Source organism: Pholis gunnellus (genome assembly GCF_910591455.1).
Source record: "Pholis gunnellus genome assembly, chromosome: 1".
NCBI classification, from domain to species: Eukaryota; Metazoa; Chordata; class Actinopteri; order Perciformes; family Pholidae; genus Pholis; species Pholis gunnellus.
In genome coordinates, this window is record NC_136528.1 from 17,764,480 (window position 1) to 17,779,693 (window position 15,214).

At 39.2% G+C, this 15,214-nt stretch overlaps 1 protein-coding gene across 1 annotated transcript in view; it reads right to left on the reverse strand.

Moving 5' to 3' along the window:
- Nucleotides 1–1,382: 1,382 nt before the first annotated feature.
- Nucleotides 1,383–15,214, reverse strand: part of myom2b (myomesin 2b) — a 30,430-nt gene continuing 16,598 nt past the window's right edge. The window contains exons 23-39 of the mRNA XM_079169678.1: nucleotides 13,760–13,804; nucleotides 13,222–13,358; nucleotides 12,836–12,980; nucleotides 12,094–12,156; nucleotides 11,638–11,705; nucleotides 10,660–10,773; nucleotides 10,287–10,374; nucleotides 9,555–9,593; nucleotides 8,592–8,697; nucleotides 7,801–7,867; nucleotides 7,326–7,422; nucleotides 6,811–6,847; nucleotides 5,071–5,093; nucleotides 4,874–4,929; nucleotides 4,711–4,800; nucleotides 2,333–2,458; nucleotides 1,383–1,923 (exon numbers count right to left, since the gene is read on the reverse strand). Coding sequence (XP_079025804.1) covers nucleotides 1,726–1,923; nucleotides 2,333–2,458; nucleotides 4,711–4,800; nucleotides 4,874–4,929; nucleotides 5,071–5,093; nucleotides 6,811–6,847; nucleotides 7,326–7,422; nucleotides 7,801–7,867; nucleotides 8,592–8,697; nucleotides 9,555–9,593; nucleotides 10,287–10,374; nucleotides 10,660–10,773; nucleotides 11,638–11,705; nucleotides 12,094–12,156; nucleotides 12,836–12,980; nucleotides 13,222–13,358; nucleotides 13,760–13,804 — 1,499 coding nt within the window. The 3' untranslated portion in view covers nucleotides 1,383–1,725. The remainder of the gene's footprint in view (nucleotides 1,924–2,332; nucleotides 2,459–4,710; nucleotides 4,801–4,873; nucleotides 4,930–5,070; nucleotides 5,094–6,810; nucleotides 6,848–7,325; nucleotides 7,423–7,800; nucleotides 7,868–8,591; nucleotides 8,698–9,554; nucleotides 9,594–10,286; nucleotides 10,375–10,659; nucleotides 10,774–11,637; nucleotides 11,706–12,093; nucleotides 12,157–12,835; nucleotides 12,981–13,221; nucleotides 13,359–13,759; nucleotides 13,805–15,214) is intronic.

Genomic DNA, 15,214 nt, shown 5'->3' on the forward strand with positions numbered 1-15,214 from the left:
CTCTCCGTTTCATTCAATCCGTCAACGCATTCTCAACTTGTTAACAAGCTTGACAAGACTCGTCTCATACCGCCAGAGCAGACACATCAGCAGCAAAAGTAACACAAAACCAAAGCAATCTCGCAGTCTAACGTTCTCTCTTTCAGTCTCTCCGTTACTCCAGTTCTCTCACAAACCGTCTCTTGTTCTCAGTCCCCTTCTCTCTGACAGAGTGAATAAACAGGCTCAGCAAAGTGTAATCTCTTTCTTTTATTAGCAACAGCAAACACACAAACAATGAAGTAAACCTCCTCCCCTCCCTCACTCCTCTCACCTGCTCTTCTCCTCTCGTAAACTTTAATGAAGCACAAATCTCATCAGCCATCTTTTCACCAGCTCTGCCATCACTACTTCCTGCACTTTAAATCTGACTACTTATAGCATGACCGTTGGCTGATGACCGGGAGGACTGTAAATAATTGATATATAGCTAGTAAGGTAAAATACGTGAAGATGTTCCCCAAAATAAATGTTGCGCTAACAGTCAGAGTCAGTATTTAGATCGGTTATGACAGTTTTCAATGTTAGTGTGACATGGTTCCACGGCTCTGGTTTACCAAGTGGTGATTCGCTGCCAGCTGATCTTGGCCTATTTCTCTCTGTACCTGTGTCAAAATGTTCTTTGTGAAAATAAAAGGTAAAAGCTTAATCCGTTCATCTTGCTGGGTGTAGCAGTGCCTTGGAGCTGTGATACTAAGCCTGTGTTGTATTGTGCATCAACATCCTGCAGAAAGCATTAAAAGAAAGAGATTTTCCGAAATGTAAATTACATTTTTCAATGTATAAAACACATCTCATGACCGGGAGGCCGAGCCAAACCATTGATCATACGCAGAGCCGCCCCTCCCTATAGGCTGAGTGGGCCCGCCTCTCTGCACAGGGCCACGACTTGGCTTGGCCCCGTCTTCAAAGGGTCGTGGTAGTGTTGGTGTTTGAGGGGGAATTGAGAAATTCTGCCAAGGGCGTCATAAAGCACAATATGTTGCACACCATTAACAATGCAGGCATCAATGAAAGATGGATACTGATGAGGTTCCCTACTGACGATCAAAGCTATTGTTCCTGAAGTATCACACGGTTATGCTGTGTTTTATGTTGTTGGAACAGAGTTACTATAGCTCTGAGGGGCTGAAGCATTCTGAGCAGATGTCTCCATGGTGGCGCCCAACAATATGCTTTATAAGGCGTCTGTTTGATTAAAATGTAATCTCTCCTTCATTTTAGCCAGCACTACATTGGGTTTTTTTGTTTGTTCCATTTTTTGTGTGAAAACTATTTAATTGTTCTACTTCACTTACATTCCAGCATCAATTTGAAAACACATTTCAGTCTCTTTCCAGCAACAGTTTTCATGAATTTCAACTTTATTTAAGTTTCGTTTCAGTTCATTTCAATTAAATTAGTCATTTCTAATTAAGTCATGTTCAGATATCAACTACTTTTATATTAGTAATTTCATTTTTTCATACAGGGACATAACAGTAGTATATTTTTTTTTGTAACAGTTATTACTTTAGCTATCACAGGTCTCTTGACTCTCTAATTTAACGCCAAGTGTGGTAGCTCCATTTAATTTAATGCTTTTAACTATTTGTCTAGATAGAGAATAACAATGACAGCTTGTGTGGTTAACATGTGCACCAGTGTGTGAATATGTTTCTTCCCCACTTATTATTGCCATGCTTTCTACTTCCTCCTTGTAGGAGTGGGACTCTTCATTCCTCTTCCAGCTGCTCTAGGAGGGGCGGGGCTTGGAGCGGGGCTTGGAGCAGGCTGGGTCTTGGGCTGTGGCATTTCAATGGGGAGTTTAGGAGGGATCATTGTTTTAGGGGTCAGAGTTGGTTTCACCTCTGGGATTTTCTCTCCGTGACGGTACACACTGACCTGGAGAGGGAGAGACAGAATAAGACATAATGCTAGTACGATGCGAACATTGCCCATACATGAATTCACTTTACTGTATGGTCGTAGAGAGTTCAAAAGGTCTACACCTTTCATGCTAAAATTGTACAGCATTTAAACACGTCCTTTTTGAGTCTTAGGTAAAGAATACTTTAGGTCAGGATTTTGCATTGTTTTTTTTCATGATATAACTGTCAAATCAGTGTCAGACAAAAATGTGAAGGTCAAATATCAGCTTTGTAACCGCTCTGAGTGAAATATAAGTGCTATCATAAAAAGATCTCCCCGCTGGGCCCCAATGAAAAAAAAAGATTTGTGCCACAGATGGTCACAAAAATTCCACGGCTCTGAGTAAATCCAGTAATTTGTGGTACACAGCACTGACACTCACCACTATATCCACAGACTCCCCTCCGTATTTGTTCTGGACAATCATGCTATATCTTCCAGAATTCTCCATGGAAACACCTTTGATCGTCATACTGGCAAACCTGCCCTGATCCAGAGAGACCACGTACTGAAATATGAAATCAAAGGTTAGAGAAGTGAGAAAGCCAGCACACGGAGTTTGGCACGATTTAACATTTAAAACACCTGTCACTTTGAGTTTTATTTAAAAATAGATTCATATTTGAGTCAAAACAGCAGCATGAGCTTTGATTACCATATTGCTTCAAGAAAACCTGAGCACTGCTAGATGGGCTTGGTGGACACAAGGACAAATAGTTTCCTCCAATCTATTCACCATTCTCATCTGCTTAGCTCTGTTAGGTCAACCGTAGGATTGGATTAAATGGCAATACAAACATATGAGACCCCAAAAACAAAGCCATTGATGTTTAAAGCCTTCAGAGTAGAAGAACACTTGGGTAGATGCTCTTCAGACACCTGAGACTAGATAGAGTTCTTATATTCTGACTTGCACCATGTGAGTGAATACACTATTACAGAAGTAATTTCTCTCTCGTACATTACCTGCACACGTTGCTATTTGCAAGGTCTGGATACACTTTTATGAAGTTGCATTTGTAGCAGGCTACTTACATTCCTAATAAGAGAAACACTTGTCTTTAACAAGTGAACAGCTCTATTGGCCTAAAAATAAAATAGACCTGAAAAAAAAAATATTTGCAATTGATGGACTTTTTCTCATTAACATGTTATATGGTCTTGCATAATTGCATTCATTTATTAGACCCATGTAGGCTCATCTGTGGGTTGCTAATTTGCTTCTGTTTGACTTATGAAAGGTAGAAACATTTTTTAAGTTAATTACATAATTATGGTAGTTTTGTAAAAAAAAAAGAAGAACAAAATACATTCTGGTACTCACTAGCTGTATAGTTATACAGTAACAAATATCTTAGCTTCAGTGCAATATTCTCTGGATCTGTATATATTTCTGTTTGTATTCCTTTCAATAGTATACTCTGTGGTAACCAGGTAGGGGAGATGCACTCCTGAGCTTTGGAAAAAAACATCACCAAGGACTTCATTTCTTGTTTTAGACAGATTATTAGCAGGTGAGGGAATGAATAAAGAAGAGGGCAAACTACAACACATATTCCACCTGGACCGCGGTTTCTCAAACTTAGATCTCTAAAGCCGTTAAGAGCCGCAGGATGCTGATGCTGTTGAAAGAGCCTCCACTGACAGGGGATAGGCTGAAGACTTATAGTGGAAGGCAAGTAGGTCAATGAGTTATGAAAGGTAGATGTGTTCCATTACCTATCCAGGAGTGTGATGATAATGCTGACCTCACCTAAAGTATGCAGATCCCTTCAGTGAGGGATTGTAATTGGTGCTGAAGTCTAACCAAAAAGCAGATAGAAGTCCTTTGTGTCTCTTAGTTTTTACATTTGCTTTGTTCTTGGATGAGAAAAAGTAATGTCTTCAAAACAATAACTTAAAATCTCTAAACAATTTGAATTTGTCATTAATTTGGCACACGTGAAAGAGTAAGTATAATGGTCTACAATTTGCACAATAACCACTTGCACGAGGCTTGCTGTTGAGTTGATTCTCGCTGAAATTGTCATACACAACTTACACTCTTACACAACTTCTAAGCATTCTTTCATTGTTTCAGCCATCACAATTCATAATGGATCGAAATGATCCATTCAATTATCAAAAATCTGTCAGACACACATGCATATCCCATAAATGTCTATGAAATTGTGTTACGCACTCTTGTTATTTTACTGAACTGCCGCAGCTTTTTTCTGTTAACTGTCAGTTTCAGTTTCGTGTACTGATTAATACTTGAAACATACTAGAATGTACTCTGTTTATTACCTAGTACATTCTAGTAATCTCTTATTTAAATATGACTTTTACATTTCTTGAAATTATTATCATGTTATTTTAAAAAGGTAAAAGTATTTTTCTATCATGAACTCTATGATATTTAAACTCTTCTAGTTATGGTTGAACATTGCATTTTGACATCACAGCACACTTAACAACACAACCCATATGAATCCACAATACTGAAACACAGTTAAAGCCACCGGGAGCAACACAACATAACTCGGTAGACGCGTACCGAGACCCCATCGTATCACTCGACAAGCTAATAGAAACACTAGCAATTGTGTCTGATTAATCAGGTAATTAATCATGGGAAAGACTGGAGGGGCTGGGTTTGGAGACGGGAGTAATCGGCTTCAAGATTCAGCCATAGCGTGTAGTAGGTAGGAACCAAATAAAGGAGGGAGGCCCTGTTTGAATTCCCTTTTTTTCTGTTGGTGTGGCTGAAGCATTTACCTGATCATCAAGTTCCACATCTGCTCCATTCTTCAACCATGAGACTAGAGGCTTGGGCTCGCCACACACTGTACATGTTAAACTCAGGGTCTATGGAAAAAAAGATGACTTTTTAGAAAAACATGTGCACATTTACAGACACTTAAATCACATATACACCTACCTTCTTTTCCATAATGGTTACCACATCAGGCAGTCCTCCAACCACCTGACCACGGTCTGAAACAAACCATTATTAATATTAATAACCTTTCGTATTGCCTATAATATTGATAATGACTTGTACTTGTTACTTGATGATAACTGTATAAAGTAACTGTATTACACAAAGAAACCAGAAGAATGGAATAATTAACTCACACTTCTCAGCATAGGCCTGAGCCCTGAAACACACAGAAAATAAAGTTAGAGGTCTGCATCTTGCTCTCTCATTCAGCAGTAGGCTACACTTATCATATTGGACAACACTGTAACCTAAAACGTATCTTGCGGTATTAAATTGTCTCAAAATAAAATGGCAGGTAGGCCGACTACCAGCCGCGCTGACAATAAATTAGTTGAAACTACATTATATGTATGATATCATCAAGACGATGGCCCCAGGTAACGTGATGTGCCATACGATCATCATCATCATCATCATAATTATAGAGAGATCATCATCAGCGAATTTCAACGGAGCAAAGCGTTATGTCAATTCAAGTCCTAAGGGTGAATAGCACAGCGAGGAACTCATTTTTCTATACTGGCATGGGCTCATGTAACGATCTCCCGCTCCACATTAAACAGAGTCAGATTAGAGGGGTACATAAGAATTATTAATTAATAAAGCAGCACCTCTGTCATGCCACGTCATGCCGACTTCGGTCTGGTAGCTTATGTTTGTTTTATATTTTATAGCATTTTGTATGATAAAGCAGTGTTAAGCATTGCAATCGTAATGTATTGTAACTATATTTGATGTTACTGCTGTGAGCTATTTGATGAGTGTATGTAAAATGTTTGATTGACACCAAGATCCACATTGGAGATGGTGTTGCATAGTGATTTCAAGTGCATCCAAGGATGTGTTCTTTTACACCCAAAATAAAAATCAATCAACCAACTAACTAGTCAACCAACAAATAAGTATGAAATGCAACCCTTTGTTGTAAATGTAGTACAGACAAATTTGGTTGTGGTCTGTTTCTACTGGCTCTGCTCACTTACCACACACTTAATATCTTTTCCTTTTTTTGGGTCAGTAGCAGTGGTCAGGTGGTTTGCCACAAGGTATTTTGGGTTAAGAGCCAAACCACATAATACTGCAGTTTATTCAGGGACTTAACAGAATCTTTTCTATGGCAAAAAAAATGATGATACTGCTTTGTAATCACTGGGTGAGGGCTGTCGGAGCAGCATGGGAGGACCAGAGGTCAGCCACAGGACCAGATGGCTGGGGGAACTCTGCTCTCCTCTCGGCATATTGATGCTCAATCAGAAGGGCAACAGCATGTCACTTGTTTCAATGTGTTTGTAAAATATTTTGCTTACATGTCTCTCTTTGAATGTTAATTAGAAAAGGGGGTTGGACAGATTCTACTCTGCATGCAGTGTTCAGAGTTTCAATTGATTTTTTTTTTTTAAATGAATTTGCAAAATTCAGTATGTGGGGTGTCGCTTTGGCCCAATTGGCTAAAGTACCCAAAAGGATCTCTGCTACCTAACTGCTCCTATTTTTTAAACATAGATTTTTTTTGTTGCTCAAATTATAATATTATGGAAATTGAAATACAGCTCTGTTTGCATAAAGGTGTACAGTGTTTACAAAAATATGAATACAATCATGTATGCTATGAATAGAAAAGTAGATAAAAAAAACAAATCTAATAGCTGAGTGACAGTGACTCAACACAACATTTGATCAGTAGCAGAACTACTCTCAGTATCCTGGGCAATTATTATGCATTACTTTTATTTACCACGTGTCAAACTTGCAGTGATGAAGTAAGTAAGTTGAAATGTGAAGGAACCAGTGATTCATCTTTAACAGAGTTAGTCCGACTAAAATATACACAGAAAGGCACAAGTAAAGAAACAGATCTGAAAGTGTAGTCATACTTAAGTTTCTGGAACTCAGCGTAGGCCTTCTCATATACTGTAAGAGAGAAAAACACAACATCACTGATCACGACTTTAATCGTCTCCTCACTTTATTTTAGAGTAGCAGCAGTGATCGTCTTGTATAAACGCTGGTTAAACAAACTTGTTTTGTCAATACTAAAAATACACTACTTTTAACATAGCTTCAGCAGTGGAGTTGAGAAATCACGCCACATCCAACCCAATATTTGTCAAAGATATTACTCTTTGGAAGATACTGAGCATAATGGAAGGACAGAGGAGGTGAGCGAACAGCAAACCTTTTACAGGCAGTTCTCAAGCCTACGGGGACGAGTGTTTGATACACAAAAGATACGACTTTGGTTAGAGTATCTCTTAAAAGTCTTAAACTACAGACTGAAGCCAAGAGCGCCATAAAAACAAGTAACTGTGTAGTTTCCAGCCCTATTTTTTACAGTATTGTCAATAAAAAGTGTGAGTGACAGAACAAATGAGAGAGAGAAGGTACTGACCTTCACCACTGAGATCCAGTGTGCGTTTATGTGAGTTTTCAGAGCTGGTGATCACGATGGAGTACAATCCTTTATCCTTCTCCGTTGGCTCAATCACCTGTAAATCAATTAATCATCAAACCCATCAAGAAATTAGTGTCTGGCTGTTTATTTCTACTTTAATGCATGATTTAAAACCACGTAATTAAAATGATAAAGCTTTCACACAAAAAGCAAAAGGAAGACACACTGTTTCATCAATTACGTTTAATGAATTTTAAAATGTGTGACGTTTTTATTCATTAGCTACCCCCTTCTTAAGGTGATATTATCTCATTTGTCTCATAGTTGCCCTGGTATCACCTCCACAAAGGCACTTTGTGGACTTTTAAGCAACAGTTCCACTACCTGAGGGCCTTTACTGTCATGAAATTATTCATGTATAATTCAACTTAGATGAATATACAGTTCAGCTTTGTACAGGAGATGATAGTACCTCCATGGTTGCCATAGCAGGGGTTCCTCCAATCACAATCTTGTCACTGTGGGAGAGTTTAGCCTCACTGAGGAGAAGAGAGGAGAGGTTAGTGTGCGTGTAGACATGTACTGTTTATTTGTGAGTAGGTGACGCCTGTTGTGGAGGTAATGGAAAATCCTCTTTACATGCCTGCCTAATGTTACGCATAGGGATACCAATTTCTCTCTCTTGCTATCCGTCGCTCTCTCTTACACACACACACACTCCCAGAAAGAGCAGGGAGAGGTTACAAATCTAATCTCCATCATGTTTGTTCTTTAAACAATTGATTAAGAAGAAATGCCTCCTGTCCCCCTTTTTTCTTTTTGTTCAATCTTTTGTTCTGACTCTCTCACTCTATTTTCCCTCACACCACATTTTATAATCTGCAGGGTACAACAGAGTGCGTTTAACCTTGCTTCTTTATGGGAAATGATATGGGTGGATTTTTGTCACGAAACAGGCCATTCTACTGCAATGACCAGGATAATGAAAACACTTGCCAACAGCCATCACAAGTTTTATTATGTTGGTTATTGTTTTTGCCACTCCCAGCAGTTTAACTTGAGAGAAAAGCAAAGAAATGTGTTTGTGGTCAGCATGTTTATAGGCAGACTTATAAGAATGATCTTATACCTCCTAAAAACACTGACAACAACTATGTTGTCATTGTCATTATGTCCTCCTTCTTCTCATTAGTACTACTTGTTGCTGGTGTTGTAGTGGCATTGGTAGTAGTGTTTTTAGTTTTATATAATATCAATTCTTACCCATGACACCAGGTGATGTTCATCTCTGCGGTGTAATACTTCATGTGACACTGCAGCTGAATGCCTGTTGCTGTGCAGTTAATCACCAGCTCTGCTGCACTGGATCCTGGAGGAGGTGATAGAGGTTGTGGAGTGGCACATTTGACATCAGAAATCAGATACATATTCCCCATCTGCTTCTGGATAACCTGGCATCTCCACTGCCGCTACACGATGCACTTTATTGCTCAGAATGAATCAAATAAAAATCTAACTTTCATCTGCAGCCATAAGACTTCTTCCCTTTTATGTTCCCGTTATCCACTTTGGAACGCAGAATTGTACTAACGAAGCAGCGTGCAGATTTTAGAGTGCAGACTATTTGTATGCTGCATTCAATAAAACGCTTCAAACATCAGAAGCTTTTATACCTAAAAATAGAGTTTTATACTACAGTATATCCGTGTGGGACTTTGCTCAAGTGTGTCATCCACCTGGTCACATCACCATGGTTTCCCATTATCACAGTAATGAACCCTCTTCTCCTCTGCAACCACTGCTGCAACAGTGTCTGCAGAGCAGTCAAGTGACTGTCTCTTAAAATAGGAGTAAGATGCTCCTCCACACTGTCACTGTGACAGCGCAGTGGAATTTTAAAGTGATTTCACCACATGATGACATGATGGCCAAATGCTTCCAGCCTGACAATTTCTGCTACATGCTGATAAGTGTGTGTGTGCAGCAGTGGTATTTTAAAAACAGAAATGTATCAGCCTGGTGACGGATCTACAAAATCTCTTATCAATGTGGTGCAATTGTGCTGTGTGTCCATCATTTGCACTTGATCCCTTCAGTGGGTAGAGGAGGACGATAGTGATGTGACTGTTTTTAATATGGATATGCGTTAGTGAGATAATTGATGTCTGTGTATTCACCTCTCTGCATGTGTGTGGGTGTGTGAGTGTGTAAAAGGCAGATACCCACCAGCCAGTTGGCTGATCTTGTTTATGGCATCGTCAAAGACTAGAAGAGAGGCAGAAAAACATGGGGTCAGGGAAAGAGCTACTGTAGGAGACGGGAAAGTCACAATGCTGCCCTCTGGTGGTTGCATTACAAATTCAGCATAGAAAGGTTCAAATGAAAAGTGCGTTTCCTTGACTCCACATCCTGTGGTTCAGTATCCCTGTTGCCATTATCTACCAATTAACTAAACATTGCTGTTCGTTGGTGGTGTCACTACTGTGAAGAGCTTTATCTGTCAGCTAATCACTAAATATTTACTAACTTCTAATATTGACTCGGAAAAAGAGATTCTGAAAAGGACAGTAATATTTAGTTCTGCCATCAAAATGGATACAGAAGAACAGGCTTACTACAGAATACTAGGTTTAGTTCATTTCAAACAAACTTTTACAGGAACATTAAAATGGATTTTCTCAGGAATAAATACAGCCAGCAGGTGAACGGTCACATGGCAAGAACTATTTGTATAGAGTAGTTGGAAAAACAAAGTTGGGGTTTTAAAAATTCATGAGTTTACCACAGATGCAGTGTTTACATTTGGATCATGTTTTTTTTCCCCGTCTCCCAATTTTTAATGAGCATCAAGCTCGTTTTCAGTTTATGCTCAGTTAGAAAAACCAGCCAGCCGGCAAGTCAGTGAATTACTCCCCTAATTAATCAGCGAGATAAATTAAGTAAGACAGATATGTTTACCTTTTCCGGCGATGTCAATTTTGCTCTTGTCTTTTCCTCTGTCATCACTGATGGTGGCCTTATAAACTCCCGCTGTCTTCAGTGAAAACTGGAGATGACACAAAAGAGGAATGCATCAAATAGTGTGTAGAGGATATAAGAAACACGGATTGTTGGATTGTGAATCTGAACACATTGTGAGGTCTGTGTGTCCTTGTTTTTGCATTGCAAGTATGTTTGCACCCAAATCAGTGAAACAAATATAGCATCTACTCCTTGACTTAGTGTAGTCACTACACTACATCCTGGTATGTGCATGTATAACCGTGCAAATAATATTATTGTGGACGGTTTCATAGCATTCAGAATATTAACAGTACCAAAGTAATATTACCAGTTTAATTGGCAGTTTGCACACTCCTGATCCCATGTCAGGCTTCACATCAGGGATGATCTCAGTGTCTTCTTTATACCAGTGGAACACGGATTCCTTCTTCAAGTTAGAAACCTGCAATGAAAAACAGAATCGCACACATCATTAATACATACTAATCGTATAAAAAGGTTACAAATGAAAAAGAGGGTTTTGCTTTTTATTATATATATTTATATATTATCCAATCCCAATGCCACCAATTAAGTCTCAGATTGACCTCTGATCTTTAAAAGTCACTTATCAGAGTTAAGATGTGTTACACCTCATCTTTTAATGGCAGCCAGGGCTATTTCACATTTGAAGTGTGACAAGGTCATTAGATATTGTCTGTGTATATATAGTTCCACCTTAAAGAAACCTGTTAGCAATGGCATTAATGCAGCATACCTTAGATTTATAACTCATTACCATGTAAATCCAATAAGTCAGTGATGTGTGGAAAATGCAGTTTATGTAGTGAGATATCTCAATGTGCGCACTTTGGGCAATTACTCTCACCCCTTCTCCCGGTTATAAAATCTGTCAAGAGAACTTTGGCCTGGAGTAATATTTAACAAATATATCGTACCCTAACTTATCACCCACAAATGAAGTATATTTCTGCTGGTTGATGCGTCAAAAGAAAGAAGCTGCGGTTTAGTCGCAACATTCACTCAACTTCATTTTCTGCACGTCTGCTGTGTTTCTACACTATTCAAAATGTAGTGACAAACAGATTAAATAGATGTTGGCTTCAGATTGTCTCGAGGGATATGAACAATACGTTCATTTCAAAACTGTAACTCTGGTTAATTTCAATCTGGACCTCATCATTACACAGCATTTTTGCATCCTGTACTCAAGCCTCCTAGAATGGCTAATTAGCTATCCACAAGACAGACTAAAATTAGTTTGGAGTATAAATACTCAATAATTATTGAGGTTGGCTGTGTTTACCTTGCAGACCAAAGTCACAGAGCAGTCATCTCCAACCTGGACGGTCAGGAACTCACTGAAGTGGGGACCTGTGGTGGATGAAGGGAAAACATGAGCTTAGCTGTACAACAAATTACATGTGGACCAAGATTGTATGAGTTCTATTATCTGTAAGTTATGTGTTTCAATGCGTAATGCAAAATGCCACTAAGGAATCAACACTTGCACCTATGGTAGCTTTTCTATACATTTCTACATTTGCAGCTTATTTTGTATGTAGAGAGCCGTTTCAAATGGGTCCATTGTTTTGTTTTAATGTTCCAACTACCACTTTAGGTAATGCATGTCTGTTTCTTCCCTGTACACTAAATATTAGATCAGTTGTCTCCCAGGCAACATAGTGGTGAGTTGGTCTCAGGCTAAGTAGAGTAAAAGCTTGTACATGCTCAAGAGTGGATGATGTTTTGTATTGCTTACCCTCCTTGACTCTGATGTACTCTCTCCTCTGGAAGTCTGCCTCGGCCAGTGCTGCTTTGAAAGCTGTGTGCACACATAGATACACATAAATAGAGGATAATTAAAAGATCAAAGTGTTGCCAGTAGTTGCTATAGATTCTGTCAGATGATTCGCTTGCTAATAGTCCTCTGTATGAGAGCGGAATCATAATTTCTGAAATCAAGCTTCCTTATTGGAATCTCTTGAGTGTCCTTTATACAGAAAAGCTTCAAACCCACCTTGCATTTATCAACTGAACACATTTCCATAATGTAGCCTCTCATGGTAGAGCTGGAGTAAGTCAAGCACATATGTCTCAACAGGCTGTGTTCATTCGGACTGAGGCTTGCCAGCATATCATATTAAGAAGGAAAATGAGGATTGAACAACAGCAAATCCCTTTTTCACATGTCGGAGCAACATGCAACATCAGCGGCTAACATTTTTTGCCACAGTTACGATTGTGGTTTAATACCACTGTTAAACCCGAGTGGTAGATGGTGGTAGATCACAGTGTTTCCCACAGGATTATGTGAGACTGAGTGGTCCTCAGACCCAAGGGGGCACTTAGATAGCAAAATTAAGAGGCTACATCTATCAAGAACTGTGTGCTCTTGTACACATTAGTAAGTAGCTAAGAAATGTGAAACACTGGATTGCAGTCAGTTCTCCATAGCAGAGTTGTACGGTTCAATCAGTTTAGAAAGACCAGGCCTCTCTTACCATCTCCAATCAGAACCAGTGAGCTCTGTGCTTTGCCTCCCCCATCTGTGATCTGGCAGGTAAATGTCCCCTCATTTTCCGGAGTGAAATGGTCCATGATGAACTCAATGGTACCTGCAGAGACGTCATGACCCATCTTGTTGGGCTGTGGAAAAATAGAGTTGGCTGTTGTAAAATAAAAAAGGCCATGACACACTTGAAAACAGACTATGTAAATATGGATACATTTCTTTTACAGTGACTTTATTTGTCGCCACATGCAGCTGACTGAATCTTGTTCAGCGTACATCGAGGGAAGAAAGACAATTCTTTCAGCTTGAAGCCTGTATTTTTTCCACTTCTCCCCACTGTTTGTCCATGCCTTAAACTACTGAGTCACATCTTACATCAGCTCCAGACAGTTCCATGTTGTTGGCAAAGAATTTGTAGGTGACTTTGGAAGAAATGGCCTCAGCCTGCAGCCAGAACCTCATTCTGCCTCTTTCCAAAATCTTATAGGCCAACTCTGATTTCAGCGGGATGACTAGAGGAGAGAAGAGGAGAAAAGACGTTTACAAGTTCAAAAACATTACTGCACTTATGTACTAATATTTTAATCAAACTGTTGTTACTTTATTAGTGAGAGAAAAGGGCAGGAGGCAAAAGAGTAGGTGAGGTGAATAGTGGATAGGCAGGTGATGCAAAAGCAGGTAAGACCTTTTGGATAAAAAAAAAAAAAAGAGAGCATTGTGCTCCTAAAAGAAGAAAGAAATCTGAAAGGTTCAAAGCGAGTCAGAACAAAGCAAAAGGGAAAAACTGATAAATAGAGAGAGTGCGTAAAAAAAATTAGACACAGCAGAGAAAAAGTGCAAGAGAAGAGAGATTAAAAAGGGACAAAGAGAGAGAGATTATGAGAGATCGAAAAAGTCAGCCAGAGGTACTTACTTGGGTGTCTGATATCATAGCTGAGTGCCAGCATCTTTGTCAACTCTGAAACATAAAGTGACAGTTTAGTCATTTCATGCAAGCATGAGCACAAACAAGCAATTAAAATGCATCTTACACTTCGTACATAGATGTCATTTTATCATGCGGGTGCTTCAAGTACCAAGTTTGGAGTTAGAGAAGTCACTGCTGTAATTACGTTTAATAGGAAGAGGCAGATTGATGAACAAACACTTAAAGACTAAAGCAAATACAGCCATAGGAAAGACGATGTGGTTATTATTATGGCTTGTGTTTTGGAGCCTTCTTAAGTACCTTTGATATAGGTGAAAGAAATCAAATCTTGTATAGGTGTTCGGAAATGATTGCAAGTTAGGCTGAAAAAACTGTTGGCCAAATGGGAAGCAATCAGTGTAAGGTGCACTGAATAATAATAATACTATAGCCTATAGCGTAGTGGTGCAATAGCAGGAACATGTTGTGAAATTTCCTGACAGAAAGCCCTTTCCCATTAAGACGTGGTTCTAAAACACACACTGCCCCGAGCTTGGAGAAATCAATGTGCTCTGCTAGTATTCATCAGATGTGTAATAATGGGTTTGTTGCCTACGTGACAGTGTGGACGTTTTTAAGCACAGTCTCATTGCTTTCATTTGTGTTTCATCCTACACATCTCCTCAGTTCTCCGAAAAATAGTGTAGTTTTGACGTGCCAATGTCAAGGCATGAAATATATTTGCACGCACTACTTAAACAGATGGAGGAAACAAATATTCAATGTCATTCGACGTTATGCCTACGAAATAATGACGATATTGTGAGAACAACCCTGTTTTGATTTTGAATTCTACTGGACAACCAGCAGACATCGGGGTGAGCGCTTCACAGACATTCCAGATCCCAGAACTGATCTTTAATTTCTCCCAGTGGAGGACCTGGGGATTGAATAAACCTTTTTGCTGAAGACTCTGTAGGATCTGCAAACAGGCTTCTCAACTATTAAGAGTAAAAGTGTCGATCTGACACTTGCCAGAGAAGGCACCAGGGCTCTCCACCCTGATGAGATGTATATTTTGTCATGATAGCAAAGTAACAGAAGGATGTGAAGACAATAAAATGAGTTATTTGATTATTATAGCTGGAGATCAAGTCAAGAGAGGGGACTGAACTCTCCTTTTCTCTTCCTCCCCATCTCTGTTACACACACACAACCCCACTCTTTCTCTTCTCACTTACCTCCAACGCAGGAGCTGAGATAAGACAGCTGCAAGACACTGTTGTAAATCTAAGAGTGCATTTTTAAGTTGGCTTAACATTGGCAATTGTATGATATAAAATGGACGAATTACTAAAATTCTAAGGTAATACATTCTGCACAATGTGGCCACACTGCCATCTATTGGATAATTATATCTGTGTACATCGTATGCAAGACTGCATTGTTAATTTAGTATAT